The sequence below is a fragment of the Gopherus evgoodei genome, chromosome 12 (assembly GCF_007399415.2).
Source record: "Gopherus evgoodei ecotype Sinaloan lineage chromosome 12, rGopEvg1_v1.p, whole genome shotgun sequence".
NCBI lineage: Eukaryota > Metazoa > Chordata > Testudines > Testudinidae > Gopherus > Gopherus evgoodei.
This window is the reverse complement of record NC_044333.1, coordinates 9,468,051-9,486,285: the sequence shown is the minus strand read 5'-3', so window position 1 is coordinate 9,486,285 and position 18,235 is coordinate 9,468,051. Positions and strand designations below refer to the sequence as shown.

General features: G+C 38.9%; 1 protein-coding gene across 4 annotated transcripts in view; it reads right to left on the bottom strand.

The window, feature by feature from the left end:
* Positions 1-17,998, bottom strand: part of CBFB (core-binding factor subunit beta) — a 73,046-nt gene extending 55,048 nt beyond the window's left edge. For 3 of the 4 annotated variants that reach the window (XM_030581919.1, XM_030581918.1, XM_030581920.1), the window contains exons 1-3: positions 17,867-17,998; positions 17,572-17,658; positions 10,766-10,882 (exon numbers count right to left, since the gene is read on the bottom strand). In XM_030581919.1, the coding sequence (XP_030437779.1) occupies positions 10,766-10,882; positions 17,572-17,658; positions 17,867-17,944 (282 nt within the window). In that variant the 5' untranslated portion in view covers positions 17,945-17,998. The remainder of the gene's footprint in view (positions 1-10,765; positions 10,883-17,571; positions 17,659-17,866) is intronic. The other variant, XM_030581917.1, reaches the window with a different exon arrangement.
* Positions 17,999-18,235: the final 237 nt, after the last annotated feature.

The following is an 18,235-nucleotide window of genomic DNA, read 5'->3' as shown; positions in this document are numbered from 1 at the left end:
CAACATAATTACATCTCTCAGGAGTGTAAAAGAATCCACACCCAATAGATGTAGCTATGCTGACCTAAACTCCACCGTAGACAGCGCTAGGCTGATGGAAGAATTCTTCCACTTCCCCAAGAGACGTAGCTAGGTTGATGGATCAACTACAGTTCCACCCTGTCACTGTAGTGAGTGTCTATACTGAAGATCTACAGTGCTACAGCTACAAGCATAGACAAAGCATTAGAGTTCTTTCCTTTAAAATGGTCTGTCCTTGTCATAAACAGATAGTTAAGGGTTAATAGAACAGGAGTACTTCATGTCTCTTTTGACTGTAAAGGGTTAACAAGTTCAGTGAGCCTGGCTGTCACCTGACCAGAGGACCAATCAGGGGACAGGATACTTTCAAATCTTGAGGAAGGGAAGTTTTTGTGTGTGCTGTTAGTGTTTGGTTGTTGTTCTCTCTGGGTTCTGAGAGTGACCAGACGTGCAACCAGGTTTCTCTCCAATCTCTTCGATACAGTCTCTTATATGTCCAGAATAGTGAGTACTACGCAGATAAGGCAAGTTAGGCCTATGTTTGTTTTCTTTATTTGCAAATGTGTATTTGGCTGGAAGGAGTTCAAATTTGTATTTTGCTGAAAGGATTTTAATTTGTACTTGTATACTTAGGCTGGGAGGGTATTCCCAGTGTCTATAGCTGAAAGACCCTGTAACATATTCCATCTTAAATTTACAAAGATAATTTTTACTGTTTTTTTTCCTTTCTTTAATTAAAAGCTTTTCTTGTTTAAGAACATGATTGTTTTTTTATTCTGTTGAGACCCCAGGGGACTGGGTCTGGATCCACCAGGGAACTGGTGGGGAGAAAGGAGGGAAGGGGGAGAGAAAGGTTAATTTTCTCTCTCAGGGAGAGTCTGGGAGGGGGAGAGAGAAGGAGGGGGGAAGGTGGATTTTCCTCTCTGTTTTAAGATTCAAGGAGTTTGAAGCACAGTGATCTTCCAGGGTAACCCAGGGAAGGGAAGTCTGGGAGAGGCAACGGTGAGGGAAAGGGTTTACTTTCCTTGTGTTAAGATCCAGAGGGACTGGGTCTTGGGGGTCCCCGGGCAACGTTGTGGGGGGACCAGAGTGTACCAGGCACTGGAATTCCTGGTTGGTGGCAGCGCTACAAGTACTAAGCTGGTAATTGAGCTTAGAGGAATTCATGCTGGTACCCCATCTTTTGGACGCTAAGGTTCAGAGTGGGGAATTATACCATGACAGCCCTCATCAGAAGTAATTCCTTTACTACCAGCTTTGCTAATATTCAGTAGCTTTTACCATCAAAGGACACAAAGAAGAAGATTTTTGAAGCAGCTGAACAGTTAGGCCTCCAGTTTCCACTGACAGTCATTGGAAATTGAGTGCCTAAGTCTCCTAGGCTCCTTTAAAAATCCCAACCAAAATAAATGAACATATACCAATTAAAGCGTATCTGGTAAATCAGTCCAGTTCTAAGGCCTAATAATTATCCCACCTACTAGTGCAGGGGTAGGCAACCTATGGCACGCAAAATGATTTTCAGTGGCACTCACACTGCCCGGGTCCTGGCCACTGGTCCGAATGGCTCTAATTTTAATTTAATTTTAAATGAAGCTTCTTAAACATTTTACAAAACGTATTTGCTTTACATACAACAATAGTTTAGTTATATATTATAGACTTATAGAAAGAGACATTCTAAAAATGTTAAAATGTATCACTGGCATGCGAAACCTTAAATCAGAGTGAATAAATGAAGGTTCAGCACACTGCTTCTGAAAGGTTGTTGACCTCTATACTACTGTATTCTAATACTCAATCTGGATGATAAAATAACTTAACATGCATTCCAATAATTTACAGAAAAATCATTTTAAATTACCAAGGTTTTTAGTAGTAAGTGTCTAGATAACTCATAGGTTTGTACAATTCTTTTTAAAAGGCGGAGGTATTCTTTTAACTGAATTTCACAAAAAGAGCTAGACTCAGTAAAATCTTCAATGAGATGAAGCTTTTACTTCTCTCCTGCATTGAAAAAAATTATGAAACCACACAACTGCAACAATTCTGTCTAGTAAACAGAGGCCAAAGTGTGAACAAAGGAGAACCACAAAAAACCCAAATATTGGATTTTCCCCCAAACCTATGCTTCAAGCACTTCAGGAACTATAGCAATCCATGCAACATTCATAAATCTTATAGCTGGCTCCCCACTATGAACGTTAACTCATAAAATTATTCTATTTTCATTCTCACTTGGGCAAATATTAGAAAGCTAGAGGCTGGTATTAGGAAATTTGAAGTCTTGCCTTTACAGCGTGGATGGCCGAGTTTAGACCACTAAAAAAAGACGAACACATAAAATGCTACTGAATAAAGTGGTGATTCTACAACATGTAACATAAGTTCAAGTTAAGGCAAAAGCAGTTTTACAAATTGCAGACAAAGTACTACAGGGACATAAAAAAGGGTTGCTAGGAATCACATGAATCTCTGTAAGTATGGAGATGCTAAAAAAGTTGCTAACCTGAAGTTTTTGTTCTGAAAGTGTGTCAATCCGCAATGACATTACTGCATTTACGCCTTATGCATAACTCTATAAAGACAAACTGCAGTCCTTGCACTGCTTCAGCTACTTAACAGCAACCCTACTGACCAACAGCTGCATCACAAAAACGAAAAAAAAAAAAAAAAAAAAAAAAAAAATCTCTGGCTGCACCATTCTCTGATTCCCTTCTGGACTATGGGAGCTTCAGGGAAAGCAGGACAGGAGATGGACAAGTTCTATCCAAGTCAATGGAAACTGAGTATCAAAGGATAGTTACCCCATACCACAAGTATCCAGGGCAGCCCAAGAAAGAGGAAAAGGAGAAGCAACGAAACCAAGAATAAACCAGTTACTGTTCCCTGATTGTCTGCCACAGCCTTGGTACAGGTTAAAATACTCTGGAGGAGGAAGTGGCAGTTCCTGAGTAGCAAAAAAATATTAATTGTGAGCCCCTGACCTTTCTGAAATAATACTTTGGGCCCTCATGCTGGAGATTAGATATCATTGGATTAAATGGATTGCCCAAATGTCACACAGGAAGTCTACAGTGCTGGGAACTGAACTTGGATTTCCTGAATTCTAGGTCAGTGGATCAATAAAATCATCCTATCAGAAAAATCTTTTATGAACTGGATTGTGCTCAAAGGGCCCAAGTGCCTTAAGCATACAAACCTTCTAAGCAAGCTCCAGATGTAAAGCGGGATGGACATGTAGTTACTACAGATCTGAATTAAAGGACTTTGAAAGCCTATTCCTAATCACAATTCCTCCCTGGACTTCCAGCTAAGTAGAGCATATTAGATGTTCTGTGCGCTACTCAAAGGCAGTGATAATGTTATGATCACATAGACCTAAAGGTCTCCTTGTGAGGAGGCACACCATGGTAACATGGCCCTTGGTGAATCCTACTGACTACCATCTGTTCTTTCACCAACGGGGTCAAACAGTGACAGTATTATTGTAACACTCTGCTCAGGGCACCCAGAACTGCAAACCACTATGTTACCTCGCTCTGCTTCAACAAGGGAGAGCTTTACTGGCATTTAGATTGTACATCAGCTCCCTGTCACATTAAGTCTGCCCACCTCACTAAAAGTTCCAAGACACTGACATTCTTATCCTTGCCTTGCAGGTAACACTTAGTTCCAGAGTTCCGCAGAGATGCCTCTCTGCAGTGTTCAGTGACTCTCACTGGATACTCAGAGAATTATCAAGTCTGCTGCCTCCAAAGAGACAGTGCACACACCAACTGCTGGCTCGCTGAGGACCCATTCTTTATCTTAATATATAGCACTAAGATGCTTTTGTAATAAGACAGGAATAAGTTTATTTATAAAGAACAGATTTAAATAATACCAAGCAAGAATTGAAGAAAGAAAAAGGTTACAAACAAAACAAAAAAATAACACTTCTAGTACCTAAAACTTAATTCTATCAAGCTATGTCTCTGTCCAACACAGTTTCTCACCTTAAGTTACCAGTATCTCCAGCCTTCAGGCAAAAGGATCCAAGGTTCACAGAACCAGAGAGTGCCGTCCCTTTGTCCCCTAAGTGATGGATAACTAAAATGTCCTTTTGCTCCCCTTATATTTCCCAGAGTCCATTGCCTTTGTCTCAGGAGTCAGGAAGACCTCAGGGATGTCAAATTCTGGTATGTTCCCCAGTGTGCTCACCATGTTGCTTCTCCCACCATTTGTTAGCTTGACTGCTTTGTTTACCCTTTTTGTAAATGTACTTTCACAGTCTATGGCCTACAAAACTTAAACCAAATGCGCAAATCCATATTCCTTTGTCCAGAGTTTGTCAAGTCTGCCCCCACAACATATTTTAGGAACATATTTCCAGCACGCACGCACACACACCCACACCGACCCACCATTGGTATATACATCATGCAATGATATTCATGACCAGTGTGTCACCAGTTTTTATATAACTTACTCAATACAATAATATTATACACCATCAGTTGATTCAATTTCCCTCATACAAACAGTTGGACAAAGTCTAGAGAAGGAATTTCTTAACATTAAGTGACTGGCTCTTGGAAGACCTAAAGAACATAAGAGGAGGCTATTCTACTTAGTCTTAAGTAATACAGAGGAGTTAGTTGTTCTACTACTGTTAATTCTTCAATTACATGCTAAGAGCTAATGTTAAAAAGAAACCCTGATGCCATGATACCAAACTTTTTAAAAAGAGATTTCAAAAAAAATGAAGAGGCTAGTAAAGAAGGCCCTATGGTCAAATGAAGTAAAACCCTTAAATGAATGGAGGCTACTTAAGGAAACACTAATAGTACCTCAGAAGGCACCTAACAAAAAAAGGGAACCAAGAAGACAAGCAATAAACCAATAGGCTTGAGAGGATATTCAAACAAAAAGATTCTAAAAGAACTGTAACTCTAGGGAAGTCAAACAAATATAAGTTACAGCAGGCTATATGTAAGAGGGAAATTAGGAGGATAAAAATTGATTTAAGAAGAAATGTATAAAAAAGAAATTATTTAAATATACAAGAAGTAAGAAGCCTGAAAAAAACTGAGGGGTCCACTGGATTACCAAAGGTTAAAGAGCAGTTAAGGAAGATAAGGACGTCTGAGAAACTAACTCATTTTTTAAATCAGTTTACCACAAAGGATGTCAGGGAAATACCTACTATAGACCTGACCTTTTTTGGTAATAAAGAGGAGGCACTATACGAGACTGAGGTGTCAGAAAAAGATGCTGGAACAGACTGATAATTTAAAAAGAAACAAGTCACCAGGCCTAGATGATACACCTCCAAGAGTTTTGAAGGAGCTCAAGCATGAAGCAGCTGAGCTGTTAGCAAAAATATGAAACCCAATTTAAAAAAGCCACTATACCAAAGGATCGAAGGATAGAAAAATATTCTAAATCTATTTTAAAAAGGTGCAAGGAGTGATCTAGTGTATTACAGACCAGTAAGCTTTACACCGGTAAATTGGTTGGAAAAGTAATTAAAAAAAGACTGAGTCCAACCAGCTTGATTTCAGCAAAGAAAAGTCTGTCAATAAAGTAGTGGATAAAGCAGAACTAGTTAACAATTTATGTATAGTATCAGAGGGGTAGCCGTCTTAGTCTGGATCTGTAAAACAGCAAAGAGTCTTGTGGCACCTTATAGACTAACAGACATTTTTGAGTATGAGCGAAGTGGGCATTCACCCACAAAGGCTCATGCTCAAAAACGTCTGTTAGTTTATAAGGTGACACAAGACTCTTTGCAATTTATTTATACTTTCAGCAGGACCTTGAGAAAGTCCCTCACAAGATGCTGAAGAAACTAAGCCATAATCTGAGAGGCACTGTCATGTATGAAAAACTGGGTAAAACAGAAAACAAAATAGGAATAAATGGTCAATTTACATCTTGGCAAAAGGTTAATAGCAGGGTGCCTCAATGTGCCATACTCCACCCAGTGTTTAATATATTTATTAATGATCTCAATCGTGGCACAATCTGAAGAAGAGTGATGAATGTCAGAAGGATTTAAACTAGGTGAATGGCAGACAATGGCAATACTAACTAATGCAAAACGGAAGAAGAGATTTCAATTACTTCAACACTTTACAAGGGTCTAAATTTACTATACGAACTCAAGAAAAGACACAGGCATCTTGGAGACTGGCTGCGTGGAGGACCTCTGACCATGTGCAGCTGTCGTCAAAAAAAAGCAAACAAGATGTTTAACTGCATAAGGAATGAAATGGAGATTAATATGGAAAAGTTTTATGACTCAATGGCACAACTTCCTCTGGAATCTTGTGTGCAGTACTTGGTTGCCATACATCAAATATAGTGTTGCAAAATTAGAAGAGGTTCAGAGAAGCATGACAAAAATGATTAAGGATAGAAAAACCTCACATGAATGGAGATGGTAAAGAGTAGGATATTTTTAACTTTACAATAATAAAAGCATTTAAAATAATATCAGGGGCTTCTATTTTCTCTTTTTCATAATGGAAAAACAAAAGGGATACTCAATGAAATTAAAAGGTAACATTCAAAACTGATAAAAGGAAATACTTCCTCACAATACAGACCACACTGCCATAGTATGTTGTTGATGTAAAAAACAATGCAATATTCAGAGACAGATTCGACTTTTACATAGATGATAAAAATATCCAGAGTTACAATAGTTTATGCTAGCAAAGAAATCTGAAAAGAAATAAAACCTTGTTTAAGCCAATCTCTTAACTCTCATGGATGAGGATGAGACATTCATGTGGGCAGATTACCCTATGTCTGCCTACTGTTGGGCTTCTTGAACCTTCCTGTGAAACATATGGTGATGGCCACTGTCAGACAGGACCCTGGACTAGGTAGGCCACAAATCTGATCCACTGTGTAACTCCTACACTTCCTTTGAGCTTTTTATTTTTAGAAGATCATTGAAAGACTTTGTTTTATGATCTTTAGGCTCTAGAGGCCAATTTTTTAGAACGTATATATCCTTGTAGGTACAAAATAACTCAAATTGCACGTTTCTGTCTGCAAAGATCTATCCCCCAGAGTCCCAATAACTATTAAGGAATTTGTTATCCTCAAAAAGGCCTCCCATGTCAGACTCCTATTCTGTGGATAAAGAACAGGATGCTAATTCATTTTCCCTGGACAACAACTGGACTCAACTATGGAATTTTTTTTAAAGCTCCCTTAGAAAACTGTTTATCTGGGGAATAAAATTACATGATTAAGGACAAAAACTGTTTATAGTCGGCAGTAATGCACTTACAAATTCTGAATAAACTATTTCTGGGACATTAGTTGGTTAACCAAACACTGTGAAACAGTAAAGAATTCTAGAATAAAAAGATTCCAGTATTTGTAAGTTTAACTTTATCTACATTCAGGATCTCAGAGTTATGCCTAGAATAATAATTAAATGACAGCTCCCTCAATAGCCTATATTTTATTCATATAATTAAAAACATGCCTTCCTGGCACAGCTCCAGTGATGAACAAACACACATTATGCACTGCCTCAAGAGTTAAAGCTTACAAAAAATTGTTGCATGGACCTACAGAAATCACATCTGAGTATAGAGACAGTTGAATATGTGAAAAAAAAAAATCATAAACTCCTTACAAAGTTATATAAAGAATAAGTGACAGACAACTAAACTACAATACTATAATGCCATCAGGTGCTTTCTGTAGATGATATAACACACTTCTACCCTGTTTGCTTCTCTTCTCAACATGCTATGGGAGCAACTTCACTTTAAACCAAGTTCTGTATAGCACAAGCTTGATGTCACATGTGATTTATAATAATGCTATATCACACCCATGAATTTGTGATTTGTCCAAACTACAGTACAATACCATTCATGTTTTATTAGATGATCTTCTACTTCTAAATGGCCCTAAATGATAAAATACAGAAGGAGACTTACATTTAGACAAACATTCTGAAAGTTTACTATAAACTAACCTGTAAAAAGCAAGAAGTAGAATACAGTGATAAGATCAATTCTATTTGGCTTTGCAGTAGTATATACTAAATTCCTGCAAATCTGGTGGCTAAGTTTGCAGACAGTACAAAATTATTCAAGACAGTTAACTCCAAAGCTGACTGTAAACAGTTACAAAGGGATCTCACTAAACTGGGTGACTGGACAACAAAATAGCAAATGAAATTCAGTGTTGATAAATGGAAAGTAATGCACTTGGAAAACATAATCCCAACAATACACATAAAATTAGCTGTTACCACTCAAAAAAGATCTTGGAGACATTGCGGACAGCTTCTGAAAACATCTATTCAATGTGCAGCAGCAGTCCAAAAAAAAAAAAGCTAACAAAGTTAGGAGTGATTAGGAAAGGCACAGATAAGGCAATAAATATAATGCCACTATATACAGCCATGGTATGCCTATACCCAAAATACTCTGTGCAGTTCTGGTCACCCGATCTCAAAAAAGATACATTAGAATTCGAAAAAATACAGTGAAGAGCAACAAACTTGATTAGGGGTATGGAATAGCTTCCATATGAGGAGAGATTAAAAGACTGGGATTGTTCTTAGAAAAAGATGACTGAGGGGAGGGATATCATAGAGATCTATATCATCATGAACGGTGTGGAGCAAGTGAATAAGGAAGTGTTATTTATCCTCACACAATACAAGAACCAGGGGTCACGCAATGAAATTAATAGGATGCAGGTTTAAAACAAACCATAAGAAAGTACTTCCTCATATGATGCACAGTCAACCTGCTGGGAATGTTGTGAAGGCCAGAAGTATAACCGAGTTAAAAAAAATTAGATAAGATCACGGCAAATAGGTCCATCAATAGCTATTAGCCAAGATGTTCAGAGTCACAAGCCTATGCTCAAAATCTCTGACTGCTGGAAGCTGGGACTGGACAACAGAGGATGGCTCTCTCGATGAATTAACCTGTTCTGTGCATCCCTTCTGAAGCATTTGGCATAGGCAACTGAATTAGATGTATCGCTGGTCTGACATAGAATGGCCATTCTTAAGTTCTTAATTTAGCCCTTTAAAAATTCATTCCAAGTTTAAAAAAATCACGGAAGTAAATAAAATTGTTTATTTTTGGAATAGGCAAATACAGACTTCAGTTTGATATGTTACAAGAAAAAAATTCCTCATTCAATTAAGAGCCAGAATCAATATTTTTCAGTAAGAGCCAAACTCAATTCATCTTGTTCACCACAGAAGCCAGAACCCAGCCTTCCCCCCGCTGCCTGCCCAAAATGTGTTTTTTTAAAATCTTTTGCAGGCTTCCACAGTACAGCAGAATAGCTTTACAAAACACAAACATGATACAGTATTATCAACTTTAACTCCAGTTAAATACAAGTTAAAAGAAACTTCAGGTACTACATTTGACCCTGAGTAAATCCTTTGAGAATTTGCAATCAGATTTTCCTATTTATACTGACGTGGGAAAACTCAATAGGCCATTACGTAAAACTTTATGAAATATTTCCTTGTCTTTCAGTTGTTTTTAATGTTAGTAGTTACGTCTAACAAAAGAAGATTGAAAACAGATAGTGTGAGTTTTAAGTTTTAAGAACCTTTATAAAAAGAGAGTGTCATTAGAAAACAATACTACAGAAAAATGACCCAGCCCCAGAGGGAGTCCAAGAGCATATACATTGTCTGACCCAAAGCCCATGGTCAATGGAAAAGTCTCACTAACCACAATGGCTTTGGATCAGGCCCATATAGCCTACATAGTATAGAGAAACATATCCATTAAGCATTGTTCTTAAGTATTTTTCCTATACAGTGAAACCATACATTAACCAAAACAAAAAAACCCAGTAAGTTTATCACAGTGACCTCTCAAACATGTTTTCTGAGATGAAAGATATAACCTAAACACTAATAAAGTACTACTATGCCATTAAGGAATTTTAGTCAGGGAGCAGGGATAGCTCAGTGGTTTGAGCATTGGCCTGCTAAATGCAGGGTTGTGAGTTCAATCCTTGAAGGGGCCTTTTAGGGAGCTGGGTCAAAAATCTGTGTGGGGATTAGTCCTGGTTGGAGGACTAGATGACCTCCTGAGGTCCCTTTCAACCCTATTATTCTATGATCAACCATTTCAGAACAGCAGAACAGGCAAAGTCAGCAATGTATTTAATTAAAGTAGTATTTATTCTTTATAATTTGCGATGGTAAAAGTCAAGCAAAAAAATGTCCAATGGACGAACAAGAGCAAATTCCTACACTTCATATCAATTGCCAACCTGAACTCTGCCAAGAGAATGTGCTCAGTGAGACTAGTGAAAATTTCTCTAAGATAACCTGCTAGTTAAGGTTTGTAATTTTAATGAAGTTCCAAAGGTGTGTCTACTGTATCTTAAAAGCTAACAAATTTCAGTTGTGCCTCAACATTTTATTATGAAGAAGTGGGCTTCTGCCCTCCAAAATAAATGAAAGTAAATAGAAGGAAAGAACCAAGTATTTACACCACATACCTTTCCCCAAGAAATATAAAAAATGTTTTAAAGTAAGTTACAATTAAAATTTATTTTTAATAATCCTTAGAGAAATTTAGCAGATTTCATCTTAATAATTTTCATCGGTATTTTTATAACTAACTCTATTACACATTGAACTGTGAAACATTAAGAATTTCAAATACACACAGTTTATATTAAAAGCCTACTGACACTGCACATAAAAATCTTTGAATTGCAACAATTTCCTTCTTACCTTGCCTGCCTCTCTTTCAAAGTCGACATATTCCCGGGTTGGTGTCTGTCGCTGCTCCCCCTGCCAGCTGGCCGGAAAAAACTGGAGAGACAGATTGGTTCCTGTGGCCACAAAAGCCTTTTAGAAAAATCAATACAAACAGGATCAGGGAGCAAGACATTACATAAATTATGCAGGCAGTCATTTATTTTTACATCAGTTTATGTCTTAAGCCAAGCAGCATGGAGAATACTTAAAGTCAAAAACATGCACTCATCATTTTTCTTAAGTATTAAGTTACAAACATCTGATTCCATTTTGACAACATTTGCCATTGGCTGCTTCGGAAATAAAATACAACATGGAATCAATACTTTCTTTCAAATCAGTTTTTGCTGACATTAGAATCTGTTATTTCAGAATTCTGTCAGGAAATCCCGTACCAACAACTCAGTACCAAAACCTACTAAAAAAAGTGCTTACATGTTGTAAAAAGTAGTATTTTTCCCAGTTAGAAGAACTTTCAGAAGAAAGTGAGCTGCAGAGACTTGTTACTGTGAGCACAGATTTTGAACAAAAAAATCTTATCTGTTTTTCACAGATACATAAATCCAGGAGGCATATTACCCGAGATCTAAAGACAAAAATGCAAGGAAAATATTTATTTACCCTTATTTTGCATGCTGACAGACAGGTGAGCGAACGCACCATCAATTTACCCCTCCATATATCGCATAATATTACACTGTCAAGTTGTGAAATCTTGTTGTCACCATAGCTAGTGCGTGAGTGGGTAAACACTTCAGCGAAATTCAGATTAGTAGATGTTCCATGTATGAGAAATCTGTTGTATTCTCTCTCTAAAACTCTTGAAGGGACATTGACTTAACCTTATCAGAAATGAGAACCCTTGTGTTCAAGTAAACCATGACCTTCAACTTCAACTGAAAATAAAGTTTCATTTTCATTCATAAGAAGTTTAGACTTATGCATATCATACAGGGGCGGCTCTAGCTTTTTTGCTGCTCCAAGCATGGCAGTCAGGCAGCCTTCGGTGGCTTGCCTGCGGGAGGCCCCCAGTTCCGCAGATTCAGCGGCTTGCCTGAGGGAGAGCTGCGGGACTGGAGGACCTCCCACAGGCAAGTCGCCGAATCTGCGGAACCGGGGACCTCCTGCAGGCAAGCTGTCGAAGGCTGCCTGACTGCCGCCCTCGCAGGGATCAGCAGGGCGCCCCCTGCGGCTTGCCACCCAGGCACGCGCTTGGAGTGCTGGTGCCTGGAGCCGCTGTTGATACCACAGCAATTCAAACAGGGAAAGAGAGCTCCAACTTGCACAGCTGGGAGGGAGAAAACAATGTGGGTAGAAGTAGAAATCTGATTCACTTTTTCAGTTATGATATAGTACAGTGTTTAAATATGCACACACGGATACACACTTATACCAGAACATACTGTTAAAACATAGTTATATCAAATAGAATGTCTTACAATCAAATTTCAGGACTAGCTACCATTATTCACTTAAATTTAAAGAATACTAATCCAGAAAACAGTTTATTCATAAAAAGTACATAAAAATATAGCTCAAAATAATCTGAATTTAGAGAGATGATTTAATGTGAGGAACATAAAATGGATGTTTCCTTTAAGCAACGCAGAATTCAGCAACTTAGCGGTAATAAAAAAAAATCACTCTACTACACTATCACTTAAAATATAGTTCACTCTGCGTCATTTTGTATAAGTCATTGTAGAAGAACAGTGTCATAGGATCAATATCTCTCACTTTGAAAATGAAACCTGCTTTGCCCTGACATTTTTGTAACAGAAGGAGACTAATATCCCGTGATTAGGTTTCATCTATTGACTTTCTCTTACAAGGAGTTTTTGAGCATTCCCATTAAGCCAACACAGACAGTCATTAAAATTGATGACAGCAGTCATTAGTATCAAAGTGATATTGTACAAATATATTAATCTGTTTAGAATACAAAACATACAAAGAAAAACATTTTAAACAGTATAAACGTGCAGTAAAAAGCTAGACAGAAGTGTAACTTAAGTATATACTCCAAGAGCTTCAGGTAACATGTAAACCGTAAGAACAGAACTAGAGCCACTGTCATCAGAACTCTGGTGGAGATTCTTTGTATTACATCATTTTCCCAATTCGTAGTTTTTTTGTTTGCTCATATGTAAATGCAATATTTTGAAAAACAATTTTCTAGATTTAAAAACACTGTTCTGAATCAACAATGCAGTAACACCAACACCAAGCAGCTTTACTACCATCCTCTCAGCATTTTTAGCCTTTAAAAACTAAGGCTATTAAAAACAAACATGCACATGCTAATACAAAACTCTGAAAGGGCTGACCCAGCTGAATTTTGCAGCTTTCCAGACTGCACAAGTTTCTGATGGCCCATGGATGCTAGCTCTGCAGTAGTATATTCTATTTGGGGAAAAGTCACCCTAGGGTGAAGCACCAAGAGAAGAAATCCTTACATGTATCCAGGAAATCATAGAAAAGCTTGAAGGCGGGGAAAATAATAGAAAAGACGACAGAAAATATGAATGCATGCCAACTCCCACTGGAACTGTGCAGCCTTAGTCTATAGGCCAGATACAGGCTATCTAAAAATACTGAGACTTTTATCATGTGAATTTTTAGAAACATTGTGTTTCCCTCCCCAACCAATTATATTAGATCAATAGTTCACGTATAAAATCCAATAGCCCATCTAATGTATCATGTAAACGTAGCTGTTATTGCCATGTTTCCCCAACCGTCTGTGTGTGTGTGTGTCTCACATACACTCTCTCTCTCTATTGTGTGTAGGCTGGGGATGCCTCTCCTATTCTCCCAATCACCAGATAGGTATGTCTGACTACTATCGGTATGTACGTAAAAAATCAGTACTGTATTGACCATCTATCATCATTAGTGTTTTGTAGAGAGCTAGCAAGTAGTCTACAGTCCCACAAACCCTGTTTCTGGCTTTCTGGTTGAGCTCTAGAAAGGAGAGAGAAGTGTCTGTCAATCCAGGGCTTTTCAAGTTATTCCCATGTCGATTAGATGTCAGCCATGGAAGGAACTCCTGTCTTCCATTCTCATCAGGATGTCATTCCTATGAGTCTGACTGCCATAAGTAACAGAGCGAGTGGAAACCTGATGGTGTGTAACATCAAAACCGATACTATGCAGTCACAACAAAGAGGAGGAACAGACCACCACATCAGCACTCTGATACCAAAGTTATAGAGTGACTTCAAAGAACGACAGACTTTCTGCAGGTCAGGCAGCCAGTGGTTGTTTTAGGTTGGATATGGTCCTTTAAAGCTCTTGGATTTTGTCAGTGTTCAACATTTAAAAAAAACAATTTCCATTTGAACTTAAAAGATTTATAGGTGATTATAAAATATGTATACGCAAGAGACCAAGACTATTTAAATCTACCCAGAAAATATGCTTAACACAGGGTTTTGGGAGTTTTAAGTTTCAAAAGTAGTTTTATGGATCAATAGACTGTAAATGGTTACATTTATTTTTCTTTTCCAAAGAGCTTTTCATTACCTAATAGACTAGAAGAACTTGTTTAGAACCATTCAGGTTAACTGAGCATTTATGTACAGTAAGTGTCAGGGGAGTTATTTTACATGCACAACCACCACTTTTCGAAGATTATTGTGGCTGTAAGTAGGCTCTCTCCTCAATGTACACAAAACAATATACCATTGATAGTTTAAGACTACATCTCAGTAATGACTTTTTTTATTTTAAAAAATTGTTCATGACATGATCACTTTAGTCTGAAGTTAGAGAACTGTGACCTTTGTATGACGCATTTATGTCCCAATTCCATCTTTATATTACTCTGAGACTACTTCTGGACACAATGCCATCACAAGGCACAAACCTCCCTGTGTAGAGATGAGAATAAATTCTTTATCTGTAGCAAATCATCTACATAACATTTTTTACTGAATTAACTGGTTAGTTTTTAAAACTTTGATCTTACAGTACCCTCACTTTCTAAACAGATGAGTAACAAGCAATCAGTCTTACTGGACCAAACCAGATGTCTTAGGTCAAGAAAAGAAGAAGCGTTTTCCTATTATAACAACAGACTGAAAAACTGTGTGTAACAGGCATCACCAGAGATTTTAAGGGGCAGAGTTCTAGCAGGGAGAGATGGCAGGCAGAGAAATGAGACAGTGAAGAGACAGTAATTTCCCATTTTACAAAAATAACTCTTCACAAACCGTATTAGCTGTAACTAATTATAAACTAAGATCTGAAGTTTTCAGTGAAGTCTCAGTTACAGATGTATACTGTCCATTGCCACCGTCCAGAAACCTTAAAAGGTTAAAAATTTATGGTCTTCTCCATCCATAACTGTTTTCAACAGTAAACTTTTTAAAATATTAAAAATAATAATAATGCTCAACGACAATAATTTAAACAAGCGAAAGAGATTTGCTATGCAGGGGTTTGAATATCTACTTTTTTCTACAGATTCTCTATAAACCTTGCTCACTTACAATACACATTATAAAACATCCCCCTCTAGCTGAATTAGAAAACTGTTGAAAATGGATGATAACTAGAATAACAGGAATCTGCTATGTTAGAATACTCTTCTATTCACAAATTAAAGTAAATACAGTAACTTATTTTAATAATTTATGTAAAGATGTATTCCACTACGTGCATTGTGCCTAAAAAAATCCCTAGTTTTCTATGTAGTAATGTAGGTTTATGATAAGTAGATGGAAGTGTTTTATTAAGCCAAAATAAAAATTAAAAAGGTAAATCCTCCTCTCACGTGAAATAAACCATTAGTGAAGGGGAAAACTCTGCCACCATTTCCATTGTTTTAAATAAAATAAAATAAAATAAAAATCGGCGATTTTTCAATATGAATGTTTTAAGGAACTGTACAAATAATGACATCACTAACAAGCATGCTACAAGATATAGATCTTATTCGAGAAACATCAAGCAGAATTTTTTTTGACTACATGGAGCCATATTAATCTTCTGTTTTACTTCAAGGATCAGAGTGGTTTACTAGTACCATCACTAATAAAAAAAATAAAATATTTAAAATTTTAAAGTTCAGTTTGAAACGTACCTGATTTGGTTCAGAAAAGATTATTTACTCTACTTCAATAAGCTTTCGGTGACTGCATTTTTTCCCCCATTTTAAATTTCACTATATCAAGGTTATTTACTAATTCATTTTAACCAAACGATAGGCTAGAGTTCAGAATAATTTTATATTAGTCTTATTTATTCCTGGAAGTCACTACTTCCTAGACAAAGGAATTTAAAGTTGAAATAAGTAGCTTATAATTTCAACATAAGCAATGGTGAAGGAAGAACTGCCAATATACTCTCACAGATCATTTTGTTGGCTATAAAGTACTTTTTCACATGCATAACACTACTTTTAAATCCTAATGTACAAGATACATATGTTTTTATTCCTCTAGTAATAGCAGAATTAGCTATTACTATTAGGCAAAAAAAGTTTTCTAAAATTAACTTTTATAGAAGCAAATACTGTTATATTGAGAATTTTAAATGTTAATGAACATTTATCTTCCCTTTCTTTTCCAGAGCACAGATATAACTAAAGCTTTCCACAACTGAGTGCTTCACTTCAGAAGCACAACCACCGTATGTTCCAATGCAAGGTCCACTCCTTAGAGTGGCAGATAAGTAAATAATTGTTTAAGCAACATTCAATATATTTATATTAAGGTACTTCTTTACAAAGTATCCCTTGATTTATTTAAAAATAAGTCACAGAATACCTATTATGAATCCTACATCCTGAAACTGATAGTTTTTACAAAACATTTCTACAAAACATCCCTCAAACAGCATCCACTCTGCCCCACCCATCCATGACAGTTTTAAATCAATGACTTTAAGTGTTCCTTGTCCTTAATGGTTTCAGAGCAGTAGCCCTGTTAGTTTGTATAAGCAAAAACAATGAGGTGTCCTTATGCCACCTTACAGGCTAACAAATGTATTTGGGTGCAAGCTTTCGTAGGCTAAGTCTAAAACCCACTTCACCAGATGCACAGAGTGAAAAACACAGCAAGCAGTATATATATTCATGTGCTGTAATACGTATACATACTGCTTACTGTATTTTTCACTCCATGCATCTGATAAAGCGGGTTTTAGCCCATGAAAGCTTATGCCCAAATAAATGTGTTAGTCTCTAAGGTGCCACAAAGACTCGTTGTTTCTCCTCTTCCTTGAAGTATTTTAAAAGATTACTATACGTTTTAGTTATGCTACTGGACAGAAAGACATTTATTTCTTTAAAGAAGTGGCTGGAAGGTTTATCTTAGGCTGCTTGGGTTTTAGTTTCCCTGTTTTATTCCCTATGCAGTGAAAACATGGTTGCCCAAACACTTTTGCTGGTAGCAACAAGAGTTATTTATACCGTGAAGTTTTATGCAACCCAGAAAGGTGGGGGAGTTTAGGGTTTGCTAAGTTTTGTGATTAAGTGCCTGGCCGCGCCAACAGTTCGCTGAACTCAGCTCTCGCCCCCTCTGCGCGTCGGAACGGGGCAGACAATAAGGAAGTCGCTCCTGCTGCTGAAACGTTCAGCATCCGCGGCTCTGTTTCGCAAGCGGCAGCCGCTAGGCAGCGAGCTGGGTGCCTGGGCTCCGCACAGTTCCGGGTTGTTCGCGCGTGTGACGGGTCTGTGCAGCGCGGTGCGGGGCCGCGGGGGGCCCGCCAGGCGAGCGGCCCAGGTGGGTTCCGGGGGCGCGTGCGGGGTGGGATGCTGGAGGCGCAGCACTTACGATCTCGGAGCGGCCGTCCCTGCAGGCGTTCTGGAACCGGGCCTGCCGCTCCTCGTGGGGTCTGTCCCTGAAGCCGGTGTATTTAATCTGCGAGGAACAGGAGGCAAATCAGAGGAGGAATCCTGCCCGCCCGGCCGCGAGAGATAAGGGGAGGCGGAGCGCGGAGATACAGCACCGCAGGCGGGCGCTGCCCCGCGGGACCGGGCTGGGGCGCCGCTGCGGTTGGGAGGTGCGGGCGCCACCGGGACGGGGCTCGGGGAGCGCCAGGGGCCGGGATCCCCAGGGGTCCCCTCACCTCGCACTCGCGGCTCAGCTTCCTGAAGAATTCCTCGTTCTCGAACTTGCTCCTCTGGTCGGGGACAACCCGCGGCATGGTGGGGCCGCCGCTGCCTCCCCCGCGGAGTCCCGCGCCCCGGCGGCTCGCCCCGCTGCCCTTTGTTCGCCCCCCTCCCCCGGCCGCGCCGCCGCCTCGCGCCCGGTGCAGCAACAGCAACAACCGCCAGAGCTCGCGCCGCTGCTGCCGCCGCCGCGAGTCTCAAGCCCCCTCCCCCCCGACTTCCTCCCCGGCTCGTAAACTCCGGCCAAACAGCCGCACCATTCACAACTCCGGGCTGATGCTGCCGCGCATGCGCGGCGCGAGCCGGGGGCTCGAGCTGCGGCCCCT